This window comes from Hyperolius riggenbachi, chromosome 1 (genome assembly GCF_040937935.1).
Source record: "Hyperolius riggenbachi isolate aHypRig1 chromosome 1, aHypRig1.pri, whole genome shotgun sequence".
Taxonomy (NCBI): Eukaryota; Metazoa; Chordata; class Amphibia; order Anura; family Hyperoliidae; genus Hyperolius; species Hyperolius riggenbachi.
This window is the reverse complement of record NC_090646.1, coordinates 520022022-520047360: the sequence shown is the minus strand read 5'-3', so window position 1 is coordinate 520047360 and position 25339 is coordinate 520022022. Positions and strand designations below refer to the sequence as shown.

The 25339-nt window shown below is 42.2% G+C and overlaps 1 protein-coding gene across 1 annotated transcript; it reads left to right on the top strand.

Moving 5' to 3' along the window:
• Positions 1-330: 330 nt before the first annotated feature.
• On the top strand, positions 331-23857 carry GPN3 (GPN-loop GTPase 3). Its single transcript, XM_068245335.1, has 8 exons — positions 331-453; positions 4368-4476; positions 5004-5171; positions 9031-9155; positions 12272-12387; positions 13174-13270; positions 14556-14684; positions 22089-23857. The coding sequence occupies exons 1-8, from the start codon at positions 406-408 to the stop codon at positions 22152-22154; spliced, it is 858 nt and encodes a 285-aa protein (XP_068101436.1). The 5' UTR covers positions 331-405; the 3' UTR covers positions 22155-23857.
• The last annotated feature ends 1482 nt before the right edge of the window (positions 23858-25339 follow it).

The window sequence follows — 25339 nt, the reverse complement described above, 5'->3', positions numbered from 1 at the left end:
TAGCAGAACGTGCTGCAGTAAGCCAGAACACATTAGAATAGCTTTTGGAACTTGTAGGATGATAAAAAAACAGGATGCAATTTTTGTTACGGAGTCTCTTTAACACCGTTGCCGAAGTCCCACAAAGGCACCACTCTCTCAATGTACTCTAAGTTTCGGACCACAATGCACAACTGCCACATTGGGAAAGACTGCCAGTTTCTGCTGCTAGTGTGACAGATCTTCGGTATCGCCTACAAAATTCGTTCACTTCAATGGGCATACACTCAGGTCAGTTGTGCAATGTGCATGACCTCGCACATGCGCAGAACCTCGGGCAAATGTGGTGATACCGGAAGTAAAACACGTGTGAGGCTGTGCAAGGGAAGAAACTGCAGTACGTAGTCGGTGCCGTGCAGGCTGAGAATGCCTCGCTATGCACAACTCGTTATGGGGCCAGCGGGCAGTGGAAAGGTGAACTTTCTGTAGAATAATTTCCTGATTTGATCTCTGATGTCAGTGTATTTGCATAGTCATTATATTAAAGCTGCGGCTTCAGCAGTGCTTTATGAAGGGGAGTTTGCGGTTTCCATCTGTAGAGGAACTACAAGGTGCAGGCTGCTCAACTGTATTATTTTCCAAGCCAGTATTGTGTCCCAACTCTTATGTTTGAGCCAAATCCATTGGTACCCCAGTTGTCTCTCTTTCGTATTTAACTGCAGGAAGTGTTCATTCTTTAACTGCAACTTCTAAATGTATTAGTGAGAATTCTAGTACTGTCTTGCGTGTATTGTGTAATCTAAGGAGACTTTTAAAAAGCGAATTTTTCTTATGTCTTCATGGTCATAATCAGCTACATTTAGTTGACAGAATTCTAAAATTTTCTGTAGTACACAGACTATTAATGTACAATGTCAAAGTGTCCCTGAAGTAATGCAGCATAACCAGTGTGTTCATATACAGTGGGTTGCAAAAGTATTCGGCCCCCTTGAAGTTTTCCACATTTTGTCACATTACTGCCACAAACATGCATCAATTTTATTGGAATTCCACATGAAAGACCAATACAAAGTGGTGTACCCTTTGTCAATAAAGCGGCCCCCTGAGTCAATACTTTGTAGAACCACCTTTTGCTGCAATTACAGCTGCCAGGGCTCTTTCACACTAGAGGCTGCGGTAGAAAAGGCTGAAAGTCAGCCTTTTGCTTAACGCCAATACATAGCATTTTCAAAGCGTTTTGAAAGCGTTTTACAGCTCATATGAAAACGTCCTTTTTTTTTTTTTTTCTATAAAAATAAGTGAACAAGTCAGCTGTAAAACGCTGAAGTTGGCGGTTTCCATTGACTATCATTGAAACGCCAACAGAAAAAGCTCCTGGGAGCGTTGAAATGCAACGCTCCAAAACGCCGAGTTAGATGTGAAAGGTAAAATGAAAGTCTATGGACTTTCATTTTACCTTAGAAAACGCCAACTTCGGCTGTGGCGTTAAAACGCCGAAAAAGTCCTCTGGTGTGAAAGGGCCCTTAGGGGAGTACATTTGAAATCGGCGCCGGTAGACTTGGGCGCAGGATTCAGCGCTATATGGCTGATCCTGCTTCTGCACAAGTCTGGGCCAATTTAATTACTATTCCCCCTCCAGGCCGCCATGGATAGTGGGGGAATGAAATAATTCGGCTTCCAGCGATTGCTGGAGGCCGAATTATTGTGTTTTTAAGCAACTTCGGTTCCGTCTTCTGACGGAGCCGACGTTACTCACTGAGCGCCGCTATAGACTGATTCCCATTACAGTCTATGGCGGCGATGGCTGCGCCCAAATCTAGCAGCGCTGAAAAGCACTGCTCTGCCCTTTGGGTATGTCTCTACCAGCTTTGCACATATAGGCCTGGTGCACACCAAAAACTGCTAGCAGATCCGCAAAATACTAGCAGATTTTGAAACGCTTTTTCTTATTTTTCTGTAGCGTTTTTGGTGTAGTAGATTTCATGTATTGTTACAGTAAAGCTGTTACTGAACAGCTACTGTAACAAAAACCGCCTGGCAAACCGCTCTGAACTGCCGTTTTTCAGAGCGGTTTGCGTTTTTCCTATACTTAACATTGAGGCAGAAACGCATCCGCAATCCAAAATCTGCAGCAGCCCGGGAGTATGCGTTTCTGCAAAACGCCTCCCGCTCTGGTGTGCACCAGCCCATTGAAATACATTACCCTAGCGGATCCGCACCCGCAAGCAGATCGCAAACCGCAGCGGAAACGCTCCGTGGTGCACTAGGCCATAGAGACTGAAATATTTGCCCATTCTTCTTTGCAAAAGTACTCCAGCTCAGTCAGATTAGATGGACAGCGTTTGTGAACAGCAGTTTTCAGATCTTGCCACAAATTCTCGATTGGATTTAGATCTGGACTTTAACTGGGCCATTCTAACACATAGATATGTTTTGTTTTAAACCATTCCATTGTTGCCCTGGCTTTATGTTTAGGGTCATTGTCCTGCTGGAAGGTGAACCTCCGCCCCAGTCTCAAGTCTTTTGCAGTCTCTAAGAGGTTTTCTTCCAAGTTTGCCCTGTATTTGGCTCCATCCATCTTCCCATCAACTCTGACCAGCTTCCCTGTCCCGGCTGACGAGATGAACCCCCGAGCATGATGCTGCCACCACCATATTTGACAGTGGGGATCGTGTGTTCAGAGTGATGTGCAGTGTTAGTTTTCTGCCACACATAGCGTTTTGCATTTTGGCCAAAAAGTTCCATTTTGGTCTCATCTGACCAGAGCACCTTCTTCCACATGGTTGCTGTGTCCCCCACATGGCTTGTGGCAAACTGCAAACGGGACTTCTTATGCTTTCTGTTAACAATGCCTTTCTTCTTGCCACTCTTCCATAAAGGCCAACTTTGTACAGTGCATGACTAATAGTTGTCCTATGGACAGGTTCCCCCACCTGAGCTGTAGATCTCTGCAGCTCGTCCGAGTCACCATGGGCCTCTTGACTGCATTTCTGATCAGCGCTCTCCTTGTTCGGCCTTTGAGTTTAGGTGGATGGCCTTGTCTTGGTAGGTGTACAGTTGTGCCATACTCCTTCCATTTCTGAATGATCGCTTGAACAGTGCTTTTTGGGATGTTCAAGGCTTTGGAAATCCTTTTTGTAGCCTAAGCCTGCTTTGAATTTCTCAATAACTTGATCCCTGACCTGTCTTGGACCTGTCTTGTGTGTTCTTTGGACTTCACGGTGTTGTTGCTCCCAATATTCTCTTAGACAACCTCTGAGGCCCTCACAGAGCAGCTGTATTTGTACTGACGTTAGATTACTCACAGGTGCCCTCTATTTAGTCATTAGCACTTATCAGGCAATGTTATAGGCAACTGACTGCACTGATTAAAGGGGGCCGAATAATTATGCACACACCACTTTGCAGTTACTGATTTGTAAAAAATGTTTGGAGTCATGTATGATTTTCGATCCACTTCTCACGTGTACACCACTTTGTATTGGTCTTTCATGTGGAATTCCAATAAAATTGATTCATGTTTGTGGCAGTAATATGACAAAATGTGGAAAACTTCAAGGGGGCCGAATACTTTTGCAACCCACTGTAGTACCAATTCACTGTATTGGTTAATAATCCAGATATGTACACACACTAGATTAACCAATTTAGCCTTCAGGACGTAGCTCCTACGTCCAAATATGCATGCTGGATGTAGGAGCTACGTCCCTGAGAAAACAGAGCCACCGGGGTTTGCAGGGCCGGAACCACTGGGGTGTGCGGGCCGTCTGTTAGCCCGGAGATCAATGAATGGGAAAGAAGTTCCCATTCATTGATCTAATGCTCAGTCTACACGGAGCGATCCGGCGGCTCGATTAGCCGCCAGATCGCCTCTTCCGCGTGCAGCCAATCCAGCACTGGCTTCTCCGAAGTTTCCGGCGATCCACCCTCGACAAGCCTGATAAGCGCTGATTTGTTCACCTTTTCTGGCTCCAGCGGGGGTGCTATTGCGACTCTCCGCACGGATATAGGCAAAAATAGCCGATCTCTGTTGGGTCCGCTCTACTGCGCAGGCGCAGGAGACTTGCTACTGCGCAGGCGCAGGAGACTTGCGCCTGCGCAGTAGAGCGGCCCGACATCGATCGGCTATTTCTGACTATATCCGAGCAGAGAGCCGATATTTACATCCCCGCTTTTTGGGGAGCTTTATCGCTGCCGTGGGACCGAGGAGGACGGGGGAAGCCTCAGTAGGATCCGAAGGCTTCCCCCACCCAAGGTGAGTACCCCCCAAGAGAGGTCTTTCTGGTTACAGGTTCTCTATAAGTTCTCTTATTGTTTAAACTATAACAAGAATTGCATCTATTTGTGTTTTGCTAGTAATCAGCTGGTTGGCGATCTTTTTATTCCAGAGCACATACTGTTCTACAATGGTCCAGCACTGTGAGGCTCTAAATCGATCCGTTCAAGTGGTTAATCTTGACCCTGCAGCTGAGCATTTCGACTATCCTGTTATGGCAGGTACATTTCTGTTTTCTGAATTCAAGCAACCTTAGTGCCCTCTTGGTTGAACTTAATTGACAAATATCGGACTGTTTTATCATGGTTCTTCTGAGCTGAAGAACACAAGTGATCCTGTAATTCTGCCCAAAATGTATAAACTTGCTGCTCTTAAAATATTTTCATCTTTTAGTCAGGTTTTTTCTTTTCTATATAAAAATGAAATGCTATGAAAATAAAACTGTGATATTAGTAGTATAGGCAATATCAGCTTTTACATTTGAAAGCTACAGTTACTTTGTAAATTACTCCAATAATAGCATTTTTGTATAAAGCTGAGGATGTCACCCCTTCTACTAATGGAGGGACCATTCCTAAATCTGTTGCAGAGAACAAACCGTGATCGTTCACATTGACAGATATTGCTTGTATACACTGGGGAAATGAGTATCATGTTTTGCAGACTTCATAAAGATTTAGATTTGGCATTTCTGTGCACCACTTTATTTGTCTTTACTCATTAACTTTTTTTTTCTAATGATCTGTAGATATCAGAGAGCTGATAGAAGTAGATGATGTGATGGAAGATACCTCTCTGAGATTTGGCCCCAATGGAGGCCTCATTTATTGTATGGAGTATTTTGCCAATAACTTTGACTGGCTGGAGAGTTGTTTGGGGCACACAGAGGATGACTATATACTTTTTGACTGTCCAGGTAAGTGTGTCTATTTGTGCCTAACTGTACTGATTTGCCAATAAAAGTGAACCTCCTAGGTGTTCAGGGTCAGACTTTCTCATAACTTCTTTAGTTCAGGACATTACGGCTTATTGATCAAAAGAAACACTGAGAAGATTGTAGAGAGCAGAGTAATTGCCTAAAATTAAAGGAATCCTAAACTGAGAGGGATATGGATGTTTCCTTTTGACCAATACCAGTTGCCTGACTCTCCTGCTGATGTCTTTAGCTGCAGTAGTGGCTGAATCACACACCTGAAACAAGCATGCAGCTAATCCAGTCTGACTTCAGTCAAAGCACCTGATCTGTATACTTGTTGAGGGGCTGTGGCTAAAAGTATTGGAGACACAGGATCAGCAGGAGAGTCAGGAAACTGGTATTATTTTAACCTGTTGCCGACCACGTCATGCCAATGGGCGTGGCCGCGGCGGCAGCTCCAGGACCGCCTAACGCCGATTGGCGTAAAGTCCTGGGGCTCTGTTTTGCAGGAGATCGCATCTTCTGCTTGGTGGGCGGAGCTAAGCTCCGCCTTCAGTCTCAGCAGCTAATGCCACTCAGGAGACTGTTAGGCCCCGTTCAGACTGCAGAACGCAGACCGCAACGCATGCGGACCGCAACGCTTTCGTATGCGTTGCGTGGCTGATCCCATCACTGAAAAGTTAATGGGACAGCCATGCGTTTTTACAAAAAATGCGTGCAGCATGCGTTCCCGGACCGCACAGGTCCGGAACGCATGCAGTGTGAACATCAGACATTGCACTCTATGCAATGTCTGATGTCGTGCGTGTCGGCCACCTGCACGCGTTTCCAAAACGCGGCTGGAAACGCGTGCAGTGTGAACAGGGCCTTAGACGGCGTAATCGCCGTCTAATTACCCGTACAGCGCTGCGATCAGCAGCAGCGCTGTACTGGGGACAGCCGTGTCCCCTCCTGAGCCACAGGGGGGATCGGCTGTCATAGGCTGAAGCCTATGACAGCTGATCACAGGGATTGGCCGGCGGAGGGAGGGAGGGGAGTATACAACGGGGGGGGGAGGGAAACACCATTTTTATTTAAAGAAAACTAAAATAAACAAACCAAAATAAATAAACAAACACTGGTGGGGGGGGGGGGCAGGAGATCAGACCCCACCAACAGAGGGCTCTGTTGGTGGGGAGAAAAGGGGGGAGGAATCACTTGTGTGCTGTGTCGTGTGGTCCTGCAGCTTGGCCTTTAAAGCTGCAGTGGCCAATTTATTGAAAATGTGCCTGGTCTTTAGGGGGGTTTAACACAGCAGTCCTCAAGAGGTTGAAAGGAAAAATACATATTTCCTCGCCGTTTAGGTTCCCTTTAACTAAAGTTTCAGTAAGTAAATGAAACGGATTCTGATTAGTTGCTCTAGGCAACTGCTCTGCATTTATTCAAGTTTTTTTGCACCTGACTTCTTGCTTCTGTTATAACAGCTGCACTATATCAGTACCTGTAAAAGAGTCTTGCAGACTTGTCATAATAAGATTTTTTTATTGTAACAATGAAACCGAATAAAGTTGAACTCCAGCAAAACAAATATTTTCTTTCTAATGCTTGCTGTCAAACTGTCATGGACATTTGGAGATATTTCCTTTTACTTCCTGTACATGTGATAGTTGATGGCAGGCCAAAAAGTATGATGTTCTCAAGCATTGTACACTCATAACCAGAGAAGAAATAACTGATGTACTTTACCTACCAAAGGAGACTTGAAAAATGATTTACAGTAATGCAGAATTTGGAGGCAAGGCTGAAAGTTGCACACCAGCAAGGTCAAAGGATCTGACTTTATTGGCATTGATGTAAAGGGGCAGAAAGTAAGCAGTGGTTGATGTCAGAAGGTAGTTCTAGAGCTAAAATGCTGCAATACAAAAGTGACAGCTCGCCCCATTGCCTTCAGGCTGCCCATCTGCCAAGTGGTGGGTGGGCATTTGGCCTCTGCTGTGCCTTTTTTAGAGGGATGCTGTCATATAAGTGTTTTAAATTGTGATATGTTGTATACATGAATCCAGAGTACAAGAGGCTGCAGAGTGCCAGGGGTAGCAGAACTTACAGTTGGTCTAAGGGACAGTCATTGACCGAGCCATCAAGAAAGCATTCGGTGACTGAAAGCTGCTGTCAGGTGTAACAGTCCCCTGCTCCAAGCAGCCTCTTCCACATGGTATTCCTGTATGGAGACTTGCAAAGGTAAAGGGACATGTTTTTAAGGTAACAGTGCCTGGCATTCTCCTCTGTTGTATTTGTCACATTTATTTTTTGATAGGTCAATGCTGAAGAGCACATTCTCATGTGCAGCTGTACATCATTTGTATCTCGGCCGCTTTGTGTTTGCAGTGTGCCCACTTAACCCTTTCTGCTTGTTGAATTGTGATGTTGTATCATGTGAGAAATGGCCAGTTGCTAGAAATGCATTGTGGTTTTATGCCTGCTGAATAAAAGTTATTTTTAATCTGCATTGTTGTACTGACCATATCTGTGGCTTCTAATACAAAATTCAAAATCTCACCAAATATGTCTTGTTCTTACAATCCAGAAGTTGCCTGACTAGGGCATTATGACTATCAGTAAGGATTTTTAGTGAGGCTCTAGGAACGCTGAATCCCTGGCTGATTGGTACCACTAGAACAGAGTATGGCTTTTATGTGCATATTCCATTTCCTTACTTCATTTTGACAGCACATTCTCCCCTTGTGGAAGCCGAGACATAGATTGCTGTACAATTAAAGCATGCATACATTGTATGACAATGCATAGATAGAACTATCTGACGTAGCCCCCTACTTGGTATGTAGCTGTGCATTCTAGTAATGCACTACCATTCATTCATGCCATACATTGCTATGGAACACACAGTCACTTGTTATACATGGTGTGCTCAATCCTTCGCTGACCTTTATACACCATTCCATATTAAAGTGGGAAGAAACTCCATATTAACTGGAAATAAATCGTCCAATAAGAAACTATTTATTTAGCTTACCTATCTGGTTGTCTTCGTTCTTTGTCAGATTTAAGAGAAATGTGATATGAAAAAAGAAAACATTTCTGCTGGTTTCCATCTTTACTGTCTCTCTGTCATGGCAAAAGTAACATCGCTTCTTTTTTTTAACAGATTGACAATTTTATTGAATTTTTCAATATAAACAAGACATTCAAGTGTATTCTATCTGAATACAATAATAATCCCAGAGAGATAAGGAAAGAAATGGAAAGGTAAAGGACAAGGGAGAAAAGAAAGAGAGAGCAAGGCCCACATCTAGCCAACACTGATGGATTGGGTAACCTGAAAAGAGGAGAATATTGTAGTCTATTGCAGTTGTATAGCAATCAACACAATATTAACATATATATGCAAAGGTTATTATATTCATTTCCGCAGTTTCTTGTTAATCTTCCGATTGGAACCATAGGCACATGCACCTAGACAATTTCAAAAGTAGTTTTGTAGTCAGGCTAAATGAAAGCAGATTTTTAGTATTAATAAACAATTACCATCCACAGTGGAGCTCAGCTTATTAGTAGTTAGATTTCATTATCTTTGTTTTTAAGAAATCTGTTGCACCAGGTGGACCAGATACAATCAAATTTATTAGGACAGTTTCTGCTTTTGTATGTTAACTTGTATAGTGGGAGCAATTTGCTCACTGTGCTTACCCATTCAGTTTTTGTAGGGATTGTTGTTTGGTTCCAGTGAGACAGGATCATTTTTCTGGCTATATGACAGTGTAAAAATCAATCTTTTTAATGTCCATTTTTTTTTTTTGTATGTTACAAGCCCCCTTTAAATATAATGAAACTACATTTACAGAACTGTGTTTTATTTTCCTAGGTCAGATTGAACTGTATACTCATTTGCCAGTTATGAAGTACCTGGTGGAGCAGCTTCAGCAGTGGGAATTCAGAGTCTGTGGCATATTCCTAGTTGATTCTCAGTTCATGGTGGAATCTTTCAAGGTAGGAGATGAACTGCTTGCTCACACCTGGCAGGTGCAAACTGAATGCACTGCATCAGACAGAGGAGAGTGACACAAGCATAACAACTGGAGATGGAGGAACTTTCCAAATTCAAGTGTTCATTTTATAGCTGTGCCTGTCTGTATATATGCACCTATTAACACAATTGTAAAACCTCTAGTAAGTGCCGCTAGGCTTCTATGAGAAGGTTGTGGTCCTACATCACCTACTTTCTATGAAGTACAAGTTTGCATCTTTAAAGTAACCCAGTAGTTAGAGAGATAAGGAGGCTATCACATATACCTTATTTTCCACCATTTGACGACCCCCAACTTTTCAAGTAAAAATATATAGTTTGTGATATATTTGCCGTATAAGACTACCCCTCTTCCAACGCACACCAAATAAATATTTAAAAAACATCATATACTGGTGCTATGTATGAACAGATACTGGTGCTGTACTGTATGTGGTACCCAGTATATACTGTATATAGGCGATTCACTGGTTGGATTGGTCAACTCACCCTCTCCCTAAGCCGATTGGTCAGCTCTCCCAGTTTATCAGAGCGGTATGGAAGAATAGATTGCGCTGTGCCCATAAAAACACCCCTCTTTCACCCTTCTGGCCCACCCTTGTATCCTATTTACCTCCTCTGCCTGTCAGACCTCGCACATGTGTGCCTGTGCCGATTCACTACGGTAGTCAGCAGCGAGATCTGGGAGGCGGTAACAGGAAAGGGCGTATCACCCGGCATCAATGACACCCGGCGTATAAGACGACACCTGACTTTTCACTACAGTGCTCAGCAGCGAGATCTGAGAGGCGGTAACAGGATAGGGCGTATCACCTGGCATCAATGACACCCGGTGTATAAGACGACACCTGACTTTTCACTACAGTGCTCAGCAGCGAGATCTGAGAGGCGGTAACAGGATAGGGCGTATCACCTGGCATCAATGACACCCGGCGTATGACGACACCTGACTTTTCACTACAGTGCTCAGCAGCGAGATCTGAGAGGCGGTAACAGGATAGGGCATATCACCTGGCATCAATGACACCCGGCGTATAAGATGACACCTGACTTTTCTGAAGTTTTTCAAGGGTTAAAAAGTAGTCTTATATGCCAGAATATACAGTATTTATTTTTTAACAATGCCAATTCTGGGACTGGTTCTCTGTTTTTGGCTTTAGTTGTGACTGAATCACACACCAGGGACACCCAGTGTAGTCAGACATCGTTCAGAACATCTGATCTGCCTTCTTGTTAAAGTATTGAAGGCAAAAAGCGGGTCAGCAGGACAGCCACACAATATGGATTGTTTTTAAAAGAAGATAAATATGGTAGCCCCCATATACCTCTCTCTCCAGTGTCACTGTGCCGGCATTGTGAGGTATATAAGGTCCCACTCATTTTTCCTGCATTAAGTTGAATATGAATTAGGTGGGTGGACAGATTAGAGGTGATACTGTGCAGCTAAGGAAGGACGTTCACATACTTGCCTACCATGCAAACTGCTATCCCTTCATATTTCACCTTTCTCTTTTACCTCTCATCTGCAGCTCCACCATCTGTATAAGCTCTCTGCTGTGCATTTTACAGCGGCAGAATTACTGGGAAATACACACCACAAACTAGAATTGTAGATTGCCCAGCAAGATGCTATTTCTATTCCTGCTGTGTTTTGTGGCTGCCCCTTATTGCAGTCCACAGCAGCATGTTCTCTATTGTAATGCAGGACATAGTAGTCTGGCATCCATTGTTTTTACTGTTTTCAATGTCCCATGATCACTCCTGACTGACCTGCCCTATGGCTGTATACAGAGGAGGGAGGATAAGAGCTGCAGAGGAATTTATCTGTTGTTTAAAATGTGACTGCCAATCTGTTTACCGCTTCTGTACACATTTTTTCCATCAATTTGCCCTGTTCAATTTTGGGCTTAGTTGGGCTGTAAGGCGTGTAATGTTGCCCATTGATGTGATTTCACCTTCCTGTGACGGCATCCACTCAGGGAGTTGCCCTGTTTGAGATTTTACAGGGTGCTCATTTTACATGGTGAATTTGAAATAAATCTGTGCGTATGCCTGTTTTGGTGACCATTTCCAGATATGCAATTACCCATAATTGCTTTCTATACATGTTTTGAAAGAATTTAGGACAGGGAGTGAAGGTAAGGGCTAATTCAGTGTTCAGTTGAATTGCAGAATAATTCCGCATGACAACTCGCTGCCTATGGGGCTGTTTACAGTACTGCATTGTAATGGATTGTGTTATTCTAACTTGCTTTATGCTGGCTTTGTATTAGTCTATGTTCAGCCTCTAATGCAGTTCACTCTCATTCTAATGTGTGCGTTTCGCAACTGACCACTGTGAACCTAGCCTGACTCTCCCCAGCCCAGTTGCAGACCGTTGTTCCCAGCTGACTGAGGTTAACTTGTGCTATGTTGTATAACCGTTTGCTACCTCTCTGTCTGTTGTTACAATGTATGTATCCCTATTTATTGTCCAGTGCTGCATAATATGTTGGCGCTTTATAAATACAATTAATAATAATATTAACTTCTACAATCAAAACCTGCAGTTCCACTTTAAAGAGACACTGAAGCGAAAAAAAAATTATGATATTATGATTTGTATGTGTAGTACAGCTAAGAAAAAAAACATTAAGATCAGATACATCAGTCTAATTGTTTCCAGTACAGGAAGAGTTGAGAAACTCCAGTTGTTATCTCTATGCAAAAAAGCTATTAAGCTCTCCGACTAACTTGGTCGTGGAGAGGGCTGTTATCTGACTTTTATTATCTCAACTGTAATTGAACTGTTTACTTTTCCTCTGCTAGAGGAGAGGTCATTACTTCACAGACTGCTCTGAAATACTCATTTTGAATGCTGAGTGTTGTGTAATCTGCACATATTATAGGATAATGCAATGTTTGAAAAAACACTATATACCTGAAAATAAAAGTATGAGAATATTTTCTTTGCTGCTAATCTTCTAGTAATTATTCATAGTACACAACCAATTCATTATATCATATATTTTTTTCGCTTCAGTGTCTCTTTAATGACTTATTATTATTTTCTTGCTAAGCATCTATGCTTTTCTTCCAGTTTATTTCTGGGATCCTGGCTGCCTTAAGTGCCATGGTGTCACTGGAAATCCCACAATGCAACATCATGACCAAGATGGATTTATTGAGCAAGAAAGCTAAAAAAGAGATTGAGAAGTGAGTGTGTTTTAGCCCTGCAAAAAATAAATAATATTTTAGATGAAACGATTGTAGGTTATTGTTTTATATACAGTATAAGAACAATGTTAAGGGTGCACCTGGGGTGCTGCTTCAGCGGGAGGCAGAATGGGCTCTACCTCCTTGCAATAGGGCAAGGGGGAGGCGGCACCAGTTCACATGCTGTAGCTCTACCCTATTGCAGGTGTGCCAGTGTAATTATGCAGCTCAATGTAATTTTATGTAAGCTCGAACTAAGTAATGCCATGTCGTATATTTATATCTTGAATGTTGGTTATGCTTTAAAACGTTCCCATTGTTGAACGGTAAGTTAACAAATTTGCACAGCATTCCTCATGCTGAAAGGTGGTCAGTTTACTGACCTGTGCCTGGCATGCACCTATGTGTGTTTCTATCTTGATTAGCATGATACAGCTAACAACCCCTCTGCACCTTGAGAGTGACATAGCTGCGTAATCTGTTCATGTGATCACTGCAGCCGGCCAATCACAGAGGTCTTCGTCAGACGGGTCAAATCGATTATTTCTGACAGGTCTAATTGATTTTGTAAAGAAGCGATCGGAAAATCACCAGGCATGTACCAGACATAAGACAAAGATTATTCTGCAAAACCAACTTTCTCTTAGCACTTACATTTATAACTGCATGTACTACCAAAGGGCTTTTGATGTAATATTTTAGTTTTTGCACCACTGCACATTTTTGTCGTATACTCTTGGTTTCCATATACTCTAATTTGTTGTTTTATCATATATTCAATTTTAGATTTTTGGATCCTGACATGTATTCTATGATTGAGGATTCAACCAACAAACTAAGGAGTAAAAAATTCAAAAAAATGACCAAAGCAATTTGTGAATTGGTGAGATTTTTGTTTTCCTTTATATTACTTTACAAAATAAGATGTAGCGATGTGCAAATCTTCCTATTTTTATACATAATCCCAGTTTCTCCTTTCACAGATGCATTAAACCATGGAGCTTTCCTTTTTAAAACAAAAATTCTATTCCAAAAGTGCTCAACAATGTATAGAACAACTACCTAAGTATGGGAACTGATACTTTAATGTGTGTACGAAGCAGCTGATCAGAAGTATGTCACATGTTCTGTGAGAGCGATTTCCCTTTCAGCAAGTACTGGTTTACACTGTGTGCTGTATAAAGATATCCTTCGCACAGACTGCAGTGCTTAAAACTGGCTTTGGTTCAGTGGACAGCATGGTGGGGCTTTGATTTGCGTCAAGCAGAACTTTATCCCCGAAAGCTGTATTGCAGCAGGACTGCTGTGTGGTTTAATTTACTTGTCTTCAGGTCAATGATGGATAGTTATATTTCCTGGGGATTCCACTATTGATATCTTTGAGCTGTGTGTAAGGGCTCGATCACACAAAGGGCGTTTTTGCCCTTTTTCAAGCGCAGGCGATTTTCAAAATCGCCCATAAAACGCTTGTGCAATGAATCTATATGAGAAGGTTCATTTCAGCGCAATGTGCCTGCTTTGTGGTCGGCAAAGCGGTGCCTGTACCACTTTTGGGGCGGTTTTGCTATAACGGAAGGTATAGGAAAAAACGCTAAACTCTTAGAAAATCGCTTTGTGCAGCTTTTCTAAGTGCTTTTACCAGAAACGCAGCGCGCAGTGGAGTGCTGGGAGTGGTGAAATAAACTCTGAAAAACGCAAAACACTTGCGTGAATGAGGCCTCAGGCTACTTCCACACTAAATACGCTGGGTTGGGCATCAACAGGAATTGAATCGCAGTGCAACGGGGATGAAAGGTTGCATTGCACATTTATATTGAGATGTTACACGTACAGTGCAACATACAGTCCATAGACTTGTGCTTGCACTGCACCTTGAACCTCCCGCATTGCCTGGTTACACACTACAGGCAGTACATTTTTCCATTAGGATGCATGCATTAGTGAGGGGCAAAGTTGTCTTTAGGGCTTTTTCCACACTGGTCATGTTGCCAAATAGTATATTTTCTATTTCCACACATAAGCAGAGCCTTAGACTTAATATATTTTGAAAGATACTTTTGGTGTAATACTTGTTTTACTAAATGATCAGTAGTCTCCGTTTACAATGTGGGTGGATCTAACCAGTTTCCATTTGTTTCTATTGCTTACCACACATGTGGCTTTCCCAGATAGATGATTACAGCATGGTTCGCTTCTTGCCCTTTGATCGCTCGGATGAGGAATGTATAAATATTGTGCTGCAACATATAGATTTTGCCATCCAATATGGAGAAGACCTGGAGTTTAAAGAGCCAAAGGTGAGTTGATATACACACTAAGAGAGGTTTGGCGCTTCACAGTGTAAAAAAGTTGTGTATAGAGACAGTGTATGGTTGACACTACAGCAGATGGACTGTTCTTGAGCAGGGAGCTGGCAGGGCCCACGATGCTTCACACACTATGGTTGTGACTGTGTGCTCTGATCATGGCAATCTAACTGTGCAAGAGAGAGGAGGAGACCGGCACTGAATTCAGCTATTTATTCCATAGTGTGACACATTACAAAGCATAACACAATAAGTGAAATCATGCGACATACCAGTGTAGGAAGCGATGTGGGTGCTGGGCACTGTTAGCCTTACGGCCGTTTATAGCTTATAGGACCAGATTATTTGTGAATTGTTAAATTGTCCTGGGTCTGAAAAAACAAGATAAATCGTTAGTCATTAAGGCCAAACGTGCCCATGGCGTCTGCACGTAGTATGAGGAGGACTTCTTCTTCTTCTCTTTTCAGTTTCCTTTCCCTGTCGCCACCTCGTGACAGGGGGGTACCTGGAGGATACTTGCGAAGGTCATTAAATTAAGATTCCCTTAATGGGCTTCTCTCATGTGCTTGATTAGTCGTGGGGATTCACTTCCCGATTTTAATGGAGTTGAAATGCTCCCTGAATCTTCTTCTAACGGATCTAGTGGTTTCTCCTATATAGAATCGGCCGCAGTGTAGATGACGAAGTCCGTTTGGCATGTGTAGAACGATGTCACAGAATGACGCAGTGGTCCCAATTGATCATTGGTTCTGGTGCGCATTTGACTGCAGGAAACAGTGACCGTATTTATGATTTCCCTGCGGCCGAAGTTCTCTCAACTAATTTTCCTCCCTAGGGCTTCGGAACTCACTTTTACTAATAAATGAACCAATTGTAGGAGCATGTCTGAATGAGAACGGGCCCATCGTTCACAAGACTTTTAAGTAGGGGGTTTCTAGTTAGGATCTCCCAATTCTTCGTAACGGTGCTCTTGATTTTATATGAGAGTGTTTGCAATTTTTTCTAACACACAATGCCTTCACTTTTGACAGCAAATGGTATTGGCAGACTTCTGGCACAGCTGTATCTTGCACTTATGCTAATTTACTTTTGGCATGGTGGAAGGAGGAGTATAACCACTCCAACTACCCATTCGCCGGGCAACTCGGGTCATGGTCCAGGTACGTGGACGATGTCCTTGTGTTTTGGTCCAGGACTTGTGACACCTTCAATGACTACGGCTATCATTCATAAAAGTAGCATTTTAGACTTCTGTGTGCTAATTCATAAACATTTTCACAGCTGCGGTAGAAATGCGTTATTTTCACAAATTGAGCTGTCGGTATGAGGAATGTAAGCTGTCTGAGTTAAAGCGGCTGGCTGATTTGTTACATTCCTGTTCGGCAGAGACAGCAATAAAAGGGGGCATACCCAACCCAATTTCCCTTTAGCTGTGCATGTATGGTTAAACTGCCTCTCCTTGCCCTGAATCTGCTTTGTATCTGTCTAATAGTCTTTCTAAACAATATATTTAATTACTACAGCTACATGCAGGCTTTCTAATGTGAAATTACACCTGAACCAGATACCCAAGAGGTTAAAAACTCAGCATGGGGTATTCAGGGTAAGCATGGTTTGTTCTTTTCGCTCTGCTGCTGGCTTTTTACACAGTCCTGCTCTCTTATTGCACTGTTATCAGTGTTATCACCTACTCACAGCAGGTGGTATTCTCCGTGTCAATACTGCCTGCTCTAATCTTTATGAATTGACATTTTTAATTACATTTTACGACATGTGCTGGAGGGGTTCACTGCACAAGGCGGTAATTTGTCTCCCTGGTCGGTAATGTCAGCTTTTCATGCGGAAACAGCTTTTATGAATGGACACTTTGCTAAGTGCTCGGGAAAGTCTGCTGTTTTCAGCATTACCGCATGCGGGAATGCTTTATGAATGATACCCTATGCGTTATATTAACAGCAATACCGCATAATCTTTACTGCTACTATTTTGGAAGAAAAAATAGCCTTCCTGGACTTGGAACTGATTATCAATGAGGACAAACGTATCCCTAGCGGCTATCGGAAAATCACAGCATCTAATGCATTGCCCCATAAAGAGAGCTTCCACCCCGAGTATGTCACTCGTACGCTGCCCTATGCCCAGTTCCTCTGACTACATCGCAATAATGCGCGTGACACTGACTTCTTTTCTCAGTCTGAGGAGCTGGGCAGGAGGCTAATAGCAAGAGGTTACGAAGCAGAAGCAATCCAAAGTGCCTTCAAGAGAGCAAACATACTAAACAGGAATATCCTCTTGAGGGGTGCCCAAAGGAAGGACACTACCACTGCAGGCAAGGCATTGGTTTCGTTTGACTTTACTGTAATGGCAGAGCAAATCAAGAGCGTGGTTACAAAGAATTGGGAGATCCTAACTTAGAGACTCCCTACTTAAAATTGTTGTGAACGATGGGCCCCTGTTCTTATTCAGACATGCTCCTACAATTGGTTCATTAATTAGTAAAAGTGAGTTCCAAAGCCCTAGGCAGGAAAATTGGTTGAGACAATTTCGGTCGCAGGGAAATCATAAATGCGATCATTGTGTTTCCTGCACTCAAATGCACACCGGAACCAATTATCAATTGGGACCACTGCGTCGTCCTGTGAGATCGTTCTACACATGCCAAACGGACTTCGTCATCTACACTGTACACTGGTAGGGCTTGTTCACACTACAAGAGCTTTTTTAAGCGCTTTGTGATTTTAAAAGCTCTTGCTAATGTTATCCTATGTGTGTTCACACTTCAGCGATTTGACTTCATAAAATATCTCCCTAAAGCATTGCATTAACAAGAGCTTTTCAAAATCACTAGCGCTTTAAAAGCTCTTGTAGTGTGAACAAGCCCTTAATGACCATACCGATTTATCTTGTTTTTTAGACCCATGACAATTTTTGACCAATTGACAAATAATCTCGTCCAATAGTAGTGCTTTCGAATCCTTTGACATGTTATACGTGTTGGCTCTTATCCACTTAATAAGATCCCTCACTATAATATAAGTAAGGGCCCGTTTCCATTAGAGCCAATCCGCATGCGTTGTCTGCATGCGGATTCGCATAACCAATACAAGTGGATGGCCCTGTTTCCACTTGTCAGTTTTCTTAAGCGTTTTTCTGTGCAGGATTTTTCTGCACGGCAGAGCCCGCAGAATTCGCCTGCGTGTGGAATGCAGGCGAATCGCAGGCAATGTATTTAATAGGGAAATTGCATGCATTTGTTGCATGCGCTTTTTCCCCGCGATTTCGCATGCAATTTCGCATTGAAAGTAATGTAAATTGACACAGGCAGTGACATGGTTAAAACCGCATATACCCTGCATATGCGAAATCGCGGCAAAACCCGCATGCGGAATCGCATTCGCATGCGATTTCGTCAGCGGTGATATGCGGCGATTCCGCACCGCAATAGTGGAAACGAGGATGGTTTTAATATAGACATAAAAGATTTTTTTGCTAATTAAAGTTTTTGACACTAAAAGAATTTTAGCTCAATCCAGTCCTCTTACGCTCAGTCTCTCCTATTTTTAGTCGCTTAGTGTCTAAGGCAACGCATTCTATGCAGTTGTTCTTATTTTAAGCCCACCGTTCCACAAAGCCGCACTTTTTTCTACACGCCATATATTAATTATGCATTGGAATAAAATAAATCACTTTGTTACTATGGATGGCAGACATCTGCCCTTAACCACTTAAGGACCAGGGGTGTTTTGCAGGATCTGTGCTGCATGGGCTCTCCAGCCCGCAGCACAGATCAGGATTTAGCCAGGGCGATCAGACTTACCCCCTTTTTTCCCCACTAGGGGGATGTCCTGCTGGGGGGGGTCTGATCGCCGCCGGCTTGCTGCGCTTTGCGGGGGGAGGGAGGGGGGGGCCTCTTCAAACCCGAAGGATAGGCTTCAGCTATCATATGCCGGCGATCCCCGGCCAATCAGAGGCCGGGGATCGCCGATCTGCCTTACGGCTGCAGCGCCGTATGATGTAAACCGCGTGTTCACGGAGACACCCTCCGTGAACTGACATGGAAAGGCCGCTCGATCCATGGGAAACCACTTAAGACCTGCCGACGCCTATGGGCGTTAGCTGGTCCTTAATGTTAACACAATTATCGCTGTATTTTTTGTTTTATTTGCGCTGCTAACTTAATTTTGGCCACAAGATGGCGCACATCCTTCTTTCTATTTGGCCAATGCATGCAATAGCATTAGCAGCCACCTACTAAGTGTGGTCTGCTTGGGCATCCATAAGAAGGAAGTGCTGCTCTCCCAGATGCCCCAGCTGGAACGCATATGGGTTCCAGCGCACTATTGGACGCTCAGAGAGCAGGTGGGCGGTCTCTACCGGCGCAGACACGCCGAGCCTGGAGTGTATTTAACACCCGGCCAGCATCCAGCCTGCATTAGAGCCTACGTAGAAGCACATATAACCGCACGAAACGGCCGTAAGGCTAACAGTGCCCAGCACCCACCGCTACCCACATCGCTTCCTACACTGGTATGTCGCATGATTTCCCGAATTGTGTTATGCTTTGTAATGTCACACTATGGAATAAATAGCTGAATGCAGTGCCGGTCCCCTCCTCTCTCTCCTTCTCCTGCACAGTTACAGTGTAAAAAAAGGACTGAACAAGTTTTTCCCAAAAAAGCATGAATACATATATATGCTTCACTGTTAATGCTGCACTCTTTATAAAACTAAACAAATGTCCACTAAAACATATAACAGGAACGCATGTGCTTCACTAATTGCTTCACTCTTGCTAGTCTCAGGGACCTCCACCACACCCTTTGTGTGCGACTCGCCAGATAAAAAGACCCTCCGGGGTCTTGGCAACGTTATGCGGGTCGTCCTTTACTTCTCTGGCATCCACAACCTCCACAATCTCCTTAATACAGCGGGAGAACTTCCAATAAAAAGATCTGGTCACAAGAATCTCAAATAAAAAGGCTCACCATAGCGTAATGCTTTTTAAAATTTATAGCAAATAAAAATCTATTGCACTCACATGTCCTTTGTTGCATAAAAACGCTTAGGCAGGGGTCACACTTATCGGCTTTCGTACGCGTTTTCTGCACAGAAACTGACTTCAACTGAGAACTCATGTTAATCAATAAGCAAGGTCACACTTTAATGCAGATTTCGCATGCAGAAAAAAAAACGGACATCTTGTGCAATTTGTCAGTTTTCTCTATAAATTACATTAGCTGCTGTAAGGCAGGGGTCACACTTGTCTTTCAGTTTTCTGCAAAGTGTAGAAAACTGAAAGACAAGTGTGACCCCTGCCTCAGTGATTTATTACACGGGCCCTCCACCGTATGTTGGCCTCTGGGTGGGCTCGCCTGCTAGGCTTCCCGATTCCAATGTCCCACTGCCACGCGCACAGCAAGAACCTCGGTGCCAGGCGCCGATAACAACCCTCCACTTGTATCTCCTACAGCGTAATCATGCTCCGCCCAAGTGGTGAGTTCACACATTTTTCAGTTTTTCGATCTATGAAAAGTTGAAAAGATGTTAAGTTTTATAACACATTTTAAATGTGGCCGTAATGTCTGAAAATGAGGCTGTGTTCAGTTGCAGCATGCTTGCATTGCTGATTTTTGTTTTTTTTGTTGTTGTTATTTTTTTTATAATACTGGCAGGTGACTCCTCACTAGACTGTATTCTGTACTATGTGCTGATTAGATCTGCACATTAGAAGGGACTAGATTGTGAGCCCCTCTGAGGGACAAGACAATATATACTCTGTACAGTGCTGCATGATAGGACGGCGCTATATAAATACTTGAATAAATGAATAAATAAAATTAGAAGTGAAGGCAGCCTTGCACTTCTCCATGTACAGTTCCTTTACCGTATCTGCATTCAGGACTGATATGAAAGGTCGTGTGGTTGGTTGTACTAGTAGTAGAAAATGCCCAATATGCAGCCCTGGGGAAGGGTCATCCTATGGGTACAGCAGGTGGTCGGGTTGAGATCCAATTATAATATAAACACATTGGTTTTACTAGTGGGAAAAGCTCCCCTTCTCAGCCAGCTGGGACACACTTATGTGCAAATGTGGCCGCTTAGGGTTAGATCAGATGTGAATCAAAAGCTTTGCAGCCAATAACTGTGAGCCGGATAGCCAGTCTAGAAATGCAAGTCCAGGGCTAAACACTCACTATCTATTTCACTATTATTGACTACAATGCGAGAGGAAGCTCCACAGCTGGCACAGCTTTTGCTTTATATGAGACCTAACCAGAAGCTTGACCAGGTCTCCTCTATTTCCTTTTCTCGTAAAAGTTAGTTTGTGGTCAGCACTGCAGCTATAGCAGAGTCTTATAAGAATCAAATGTAACTGCAGTGATGGCCACAGAGGGTTACTATGTCCAGCAGCAGAGGGAGGAGTAGGACAGTGATAGCTGCTTTTTACACCTGCAGTGCTGTTACGGTCATGCTTGATGGAGGGCTCTCAAGCTCATATAACTGACCTCTTCCAAATGGAATTTATCTGTAGCCGCTGCATCCATAATGGAAATTGTGAGTAGCGGTGAGCCCCCCCATTCAGCTTCACGAACAATGAAAAACCCGGGAGAGTGAAAGAGAGCTTTAATCTGATCTGCACTTTTTATATATAGAATGAGTTGCTTCTTTTGCTGACGCCATGGCACTTTTCTGGCAATTTGGCAGATCACCATCTTTATAAATAAACATCCAGACATGTACATAGATATTTCCACTTAACAAAAACCCACAGTACAACAGCTCTGCTCTGTACATGTGCTTTAGTAACACCCCCAAAATGTATAGCCATAGGTTCATGTTTTTATCTTCCTGAGGTTCCCTGTCACTCATCCTCTGCTTTGGAGTCTCCAGCAGTTTTACTAATGACAATGATCCATTCTGATTACTGTAAAATATGTAATAAATTACATTGGGAGCAGTGCATGACATGCATGTAAAATCCAATTATTTTCCCACTGTTAGGAGAAACCGGTGATAATCCTTATGCTGCACTAGAGATGGGACAAATCCTAAATTTCCTCCAATCCGAATTTAAATTTTTTTAAAATTTTTCTCGAATCTTTTGAATCTAATGAATCCTTTTCATAAGAATTGTGTGATCTGTGTAAGAATAGTACTTAGACTTAGAATAGTGTATTCTAAGTCTAATTACTATTCCTACATGATCACATAATTCTTATTACAAGATTTGTTAGTCAAAAGATTCAAGATAATTGAGAATTTTTGGGGCGATTCGAGGAAATTTGGGATTCGCCCCATCTCTAGTGCATAAGTTTCCACTTACCTGCTGTTTTTGTGTTCTCGACTGGATTAAATGTTTTTCATTGACAATTGCTTTTGGTTTTGTTTTTTTAGGAACAGGAGGAGGATAAATCACAGAATGTGGATGAATTTTTTCAAGATCAAGTGGATGAGCAGTAATCGTGTAATCTTCTTGTGATGACTAGAAAACTGACAAGAATTAATTTACCCTTTGTGACTTGCTATAATAAGGAGACTGTAGCACAGCTGTACAGCAGAGACTGCAGCATTGTGTGGGGCCTCCCATGACTAGCAGAGTGCAGTTATATTGATTGGCACTGTGTTTAAGTACCCTACTTTACTTTGCTTCTATAAGCAAACGTTTTCAGAAGCTGTTGGCTATCAAGTCAACAGAAATGTTTATTCTGTTTTAAATATTTTTATTATTTAAATATTTGTATATTTTCATTATGCCAAATTTCTTTTGCAGGAAGTAGTTTCATGTAAATAGTTTTCTGCGATGCTCAGTGACAGGGATAATTGCAAAATATGTGTGTGCTAATATATGTTTATTTTCAGATATTTTATCACACATCAGATTCATTTTATTTTCAGTACCATCATTTCTGCGGCAAGTTAAAGCGACACAATCCTGTGTTTTGTTTTTGGTTTTTTTTATTGCTGTCTTTATCCTTCTGAAATGTTCATCTTAACTCCTTGTATTTTTCAGACTGCAAACCTGTTTTTGCCCTATTTCAATTCAGCGGTATTGCTGTAAGTTAGGTCACCCAGGGTTATATTCCCTATACTGCAGTAATCTGAATATGGTGTGTATAGTCTTACGCATGATGAGTAGAATGTAATACATTCCGTGTAATGCGGTACATTGCACTCTATAATTTGAGCAGTAATATTTTACGCATGTTGTTCTACTTATTGCAGATTAGTGAATATATCCTCTTTTTATAATCCAGAGGACCTGTTAGCTGGTAGAAGCATTTTCAGCAATAACATGAAAAGATGCCAAACCATTTAAGTGTGTGTGGGGGCTGAATAGTATTGGAATGCAGTCATTCAAAACTAACTTCCTCTTTAACACCATAGTGTGTCCATCACAAGCACACTTTTAGGTAAGGAAAAACGTCAGATTTTGTTTTCATATTTTTTGAGATTGGATACACAAGCCTAGACTAGGTATATGATTTGTGGGTCTGCTTTCTATAATGTTTTAACAGGTTTGCATTACTTCCCTAATTGGCTAAATGTTCACTTTTATCTAGTCTACTATAGACCAAACAGCTGTGTCACATTTATGTAAACTGTTTACACTCATATATAGTCACTATAAGATTTAACTTGATATTATACAGAGGTTAACGCAAACCTGAAGTGAAAATAAATTAGAGATGATTAAGCGTATGTTTTACTAAAGGTTTATTAAACACAGAAATTAGTCTCATATTTTATGTTCAGTTTAAGGGCTTCAGTTTAAGACTACATTCTAACCTGCAGGTGTGAAAAATCTGCCCTTATGAATGGAAAAGGCCCTTTAACCTTTCCAGCACTTTGACCCTTTAGAAGCCTTCTCTCACTCTTAACTGTTTTGGCTTCTATTTACATTTCAGGAAACTGATTGATTGAAATCTGAGACAAGCTCATTTACATAGGTAACAACTTGTTGTTTTTTTTTTTAATTCTTGCTGTACTGGAAAACAGAAAGGTACTTCAGATAATGTTTTAGTAGGGCTAGTACTTACATACACCTATGTTTATCTTATCATGTCTACTCTCTGATGAGGGTTGTTATGATCGTTCCATGCCATGGTTCTGGCTAAGAAATTAAAATAATTTCATAAACCAGTAAATATATTTTTTGTATCAAATGCTTGTGCGGTGGTCTTTTGTTTCCTATAGACGTCTCATACAAACCTTCAAAAAAAAAAAAAAAAAAAAAAAAAGTCTTGGACAAAGATGTACATTAAAACCAAAGGGAATTTTTGTGCATTCCGGTTTCACACAACACATGACAAGTAATGCTATGCATGCAGGTCACTAATTATTACTACATATTTATAGAGCACTGAAGTCCTCTGCGGAACAGTACAATGTGCATAGATAGGTAATTTTTAGTTATAGAGTACCCAGAGAAAACAATGCTAGGGTCTCGCCTGCTGAAGCCTGGGTTTTTCTCTCTCTAGATGCTATCTACATGCCTAAATGGCTACTTTCACACTGACACGTTGTGTTACACAATATGGACAATATAATTGTATGGCAAATGGGATGTGATTATATTAAAATGTTTTATTCATGCTTGCTCATGTGCAGTGCAATCAGAATAATGTGAGGCGTGCAGTACCAGACAATGTACGCATTTACATTTTCTGTGAAGCATTGGTTTCATGTACTGTATGCATTGCACACATACCACACAATGACCGTCCCCTCCCCTGCCCTTTGCAATCCTGTTTCCTCGGGATGTGCATGGCAACACCGCAGTGTGAAAATTGCCCAAGAATACTGCACACTGAGAGAACATGCATAACTTAGTTACATAGTTATTTTGGTTGAAAAAAAGACATGCGTCCATCGAGTTCAACAAGAAAACTGTATGGTTTGTTTTCTATTTTTAGTGTTGAACCAACAATTCAGTGAAAAAAATGTATAAGTTCACTACCAGTCCCATATCTTATTACAAAACCGAGTGGACTTAGTAAAACAATACATACATGACTAATCATTGGTAAAATGTCCTCTTGTTCTTTTTATGTATTTCTGCAGACAGGCTTATGTCTTATTGGTTGTACTGATTGAGAACTGAACTTTTTAGAGCAGTGGTGCCCAATCTCTTTTTCGCCCGAGGGCCGCACTTAGGGCTGGTTCACACGGGCGTCTGCTGAGCTTTTGCTTGGCATTGCGTTCAAACGCCAGCGTTTAAAAGCTAGCTTTTGAAAGCTTTTGAAAAGCGTTCAAGGCTAGCAGTTCTGGTCTCTGCTATTGTTTCCTCGTGTTTACTGCCTCTGAAAGCAGCATGTTGCTTTTGAGACTAGACGCAACGCTGGGATCTACTGCCAGGCTTTCATGAAAGCCTGCAAAAGCCAGCTCTAAACGCTCCCATTCACTTGCATGGGATGGCAGTAGATCCCAAAAAACGCTGCGTCTGAAACGCTGCGTTAAACGCCACAAAAACGCCCGTCTGAACCAGCCCTTAGTCACATAGTCACTCTGGCTGAAAAAAGACATACGTCCATCGAGTTCAACCAGAGAACAAAGTACAACACCAATGCTCAAATTCAAAAATGCAATAGCACAGGGGATATCCATTATCCAAATCCTTTAATGTATCAAAAGTATGCAAACCAACA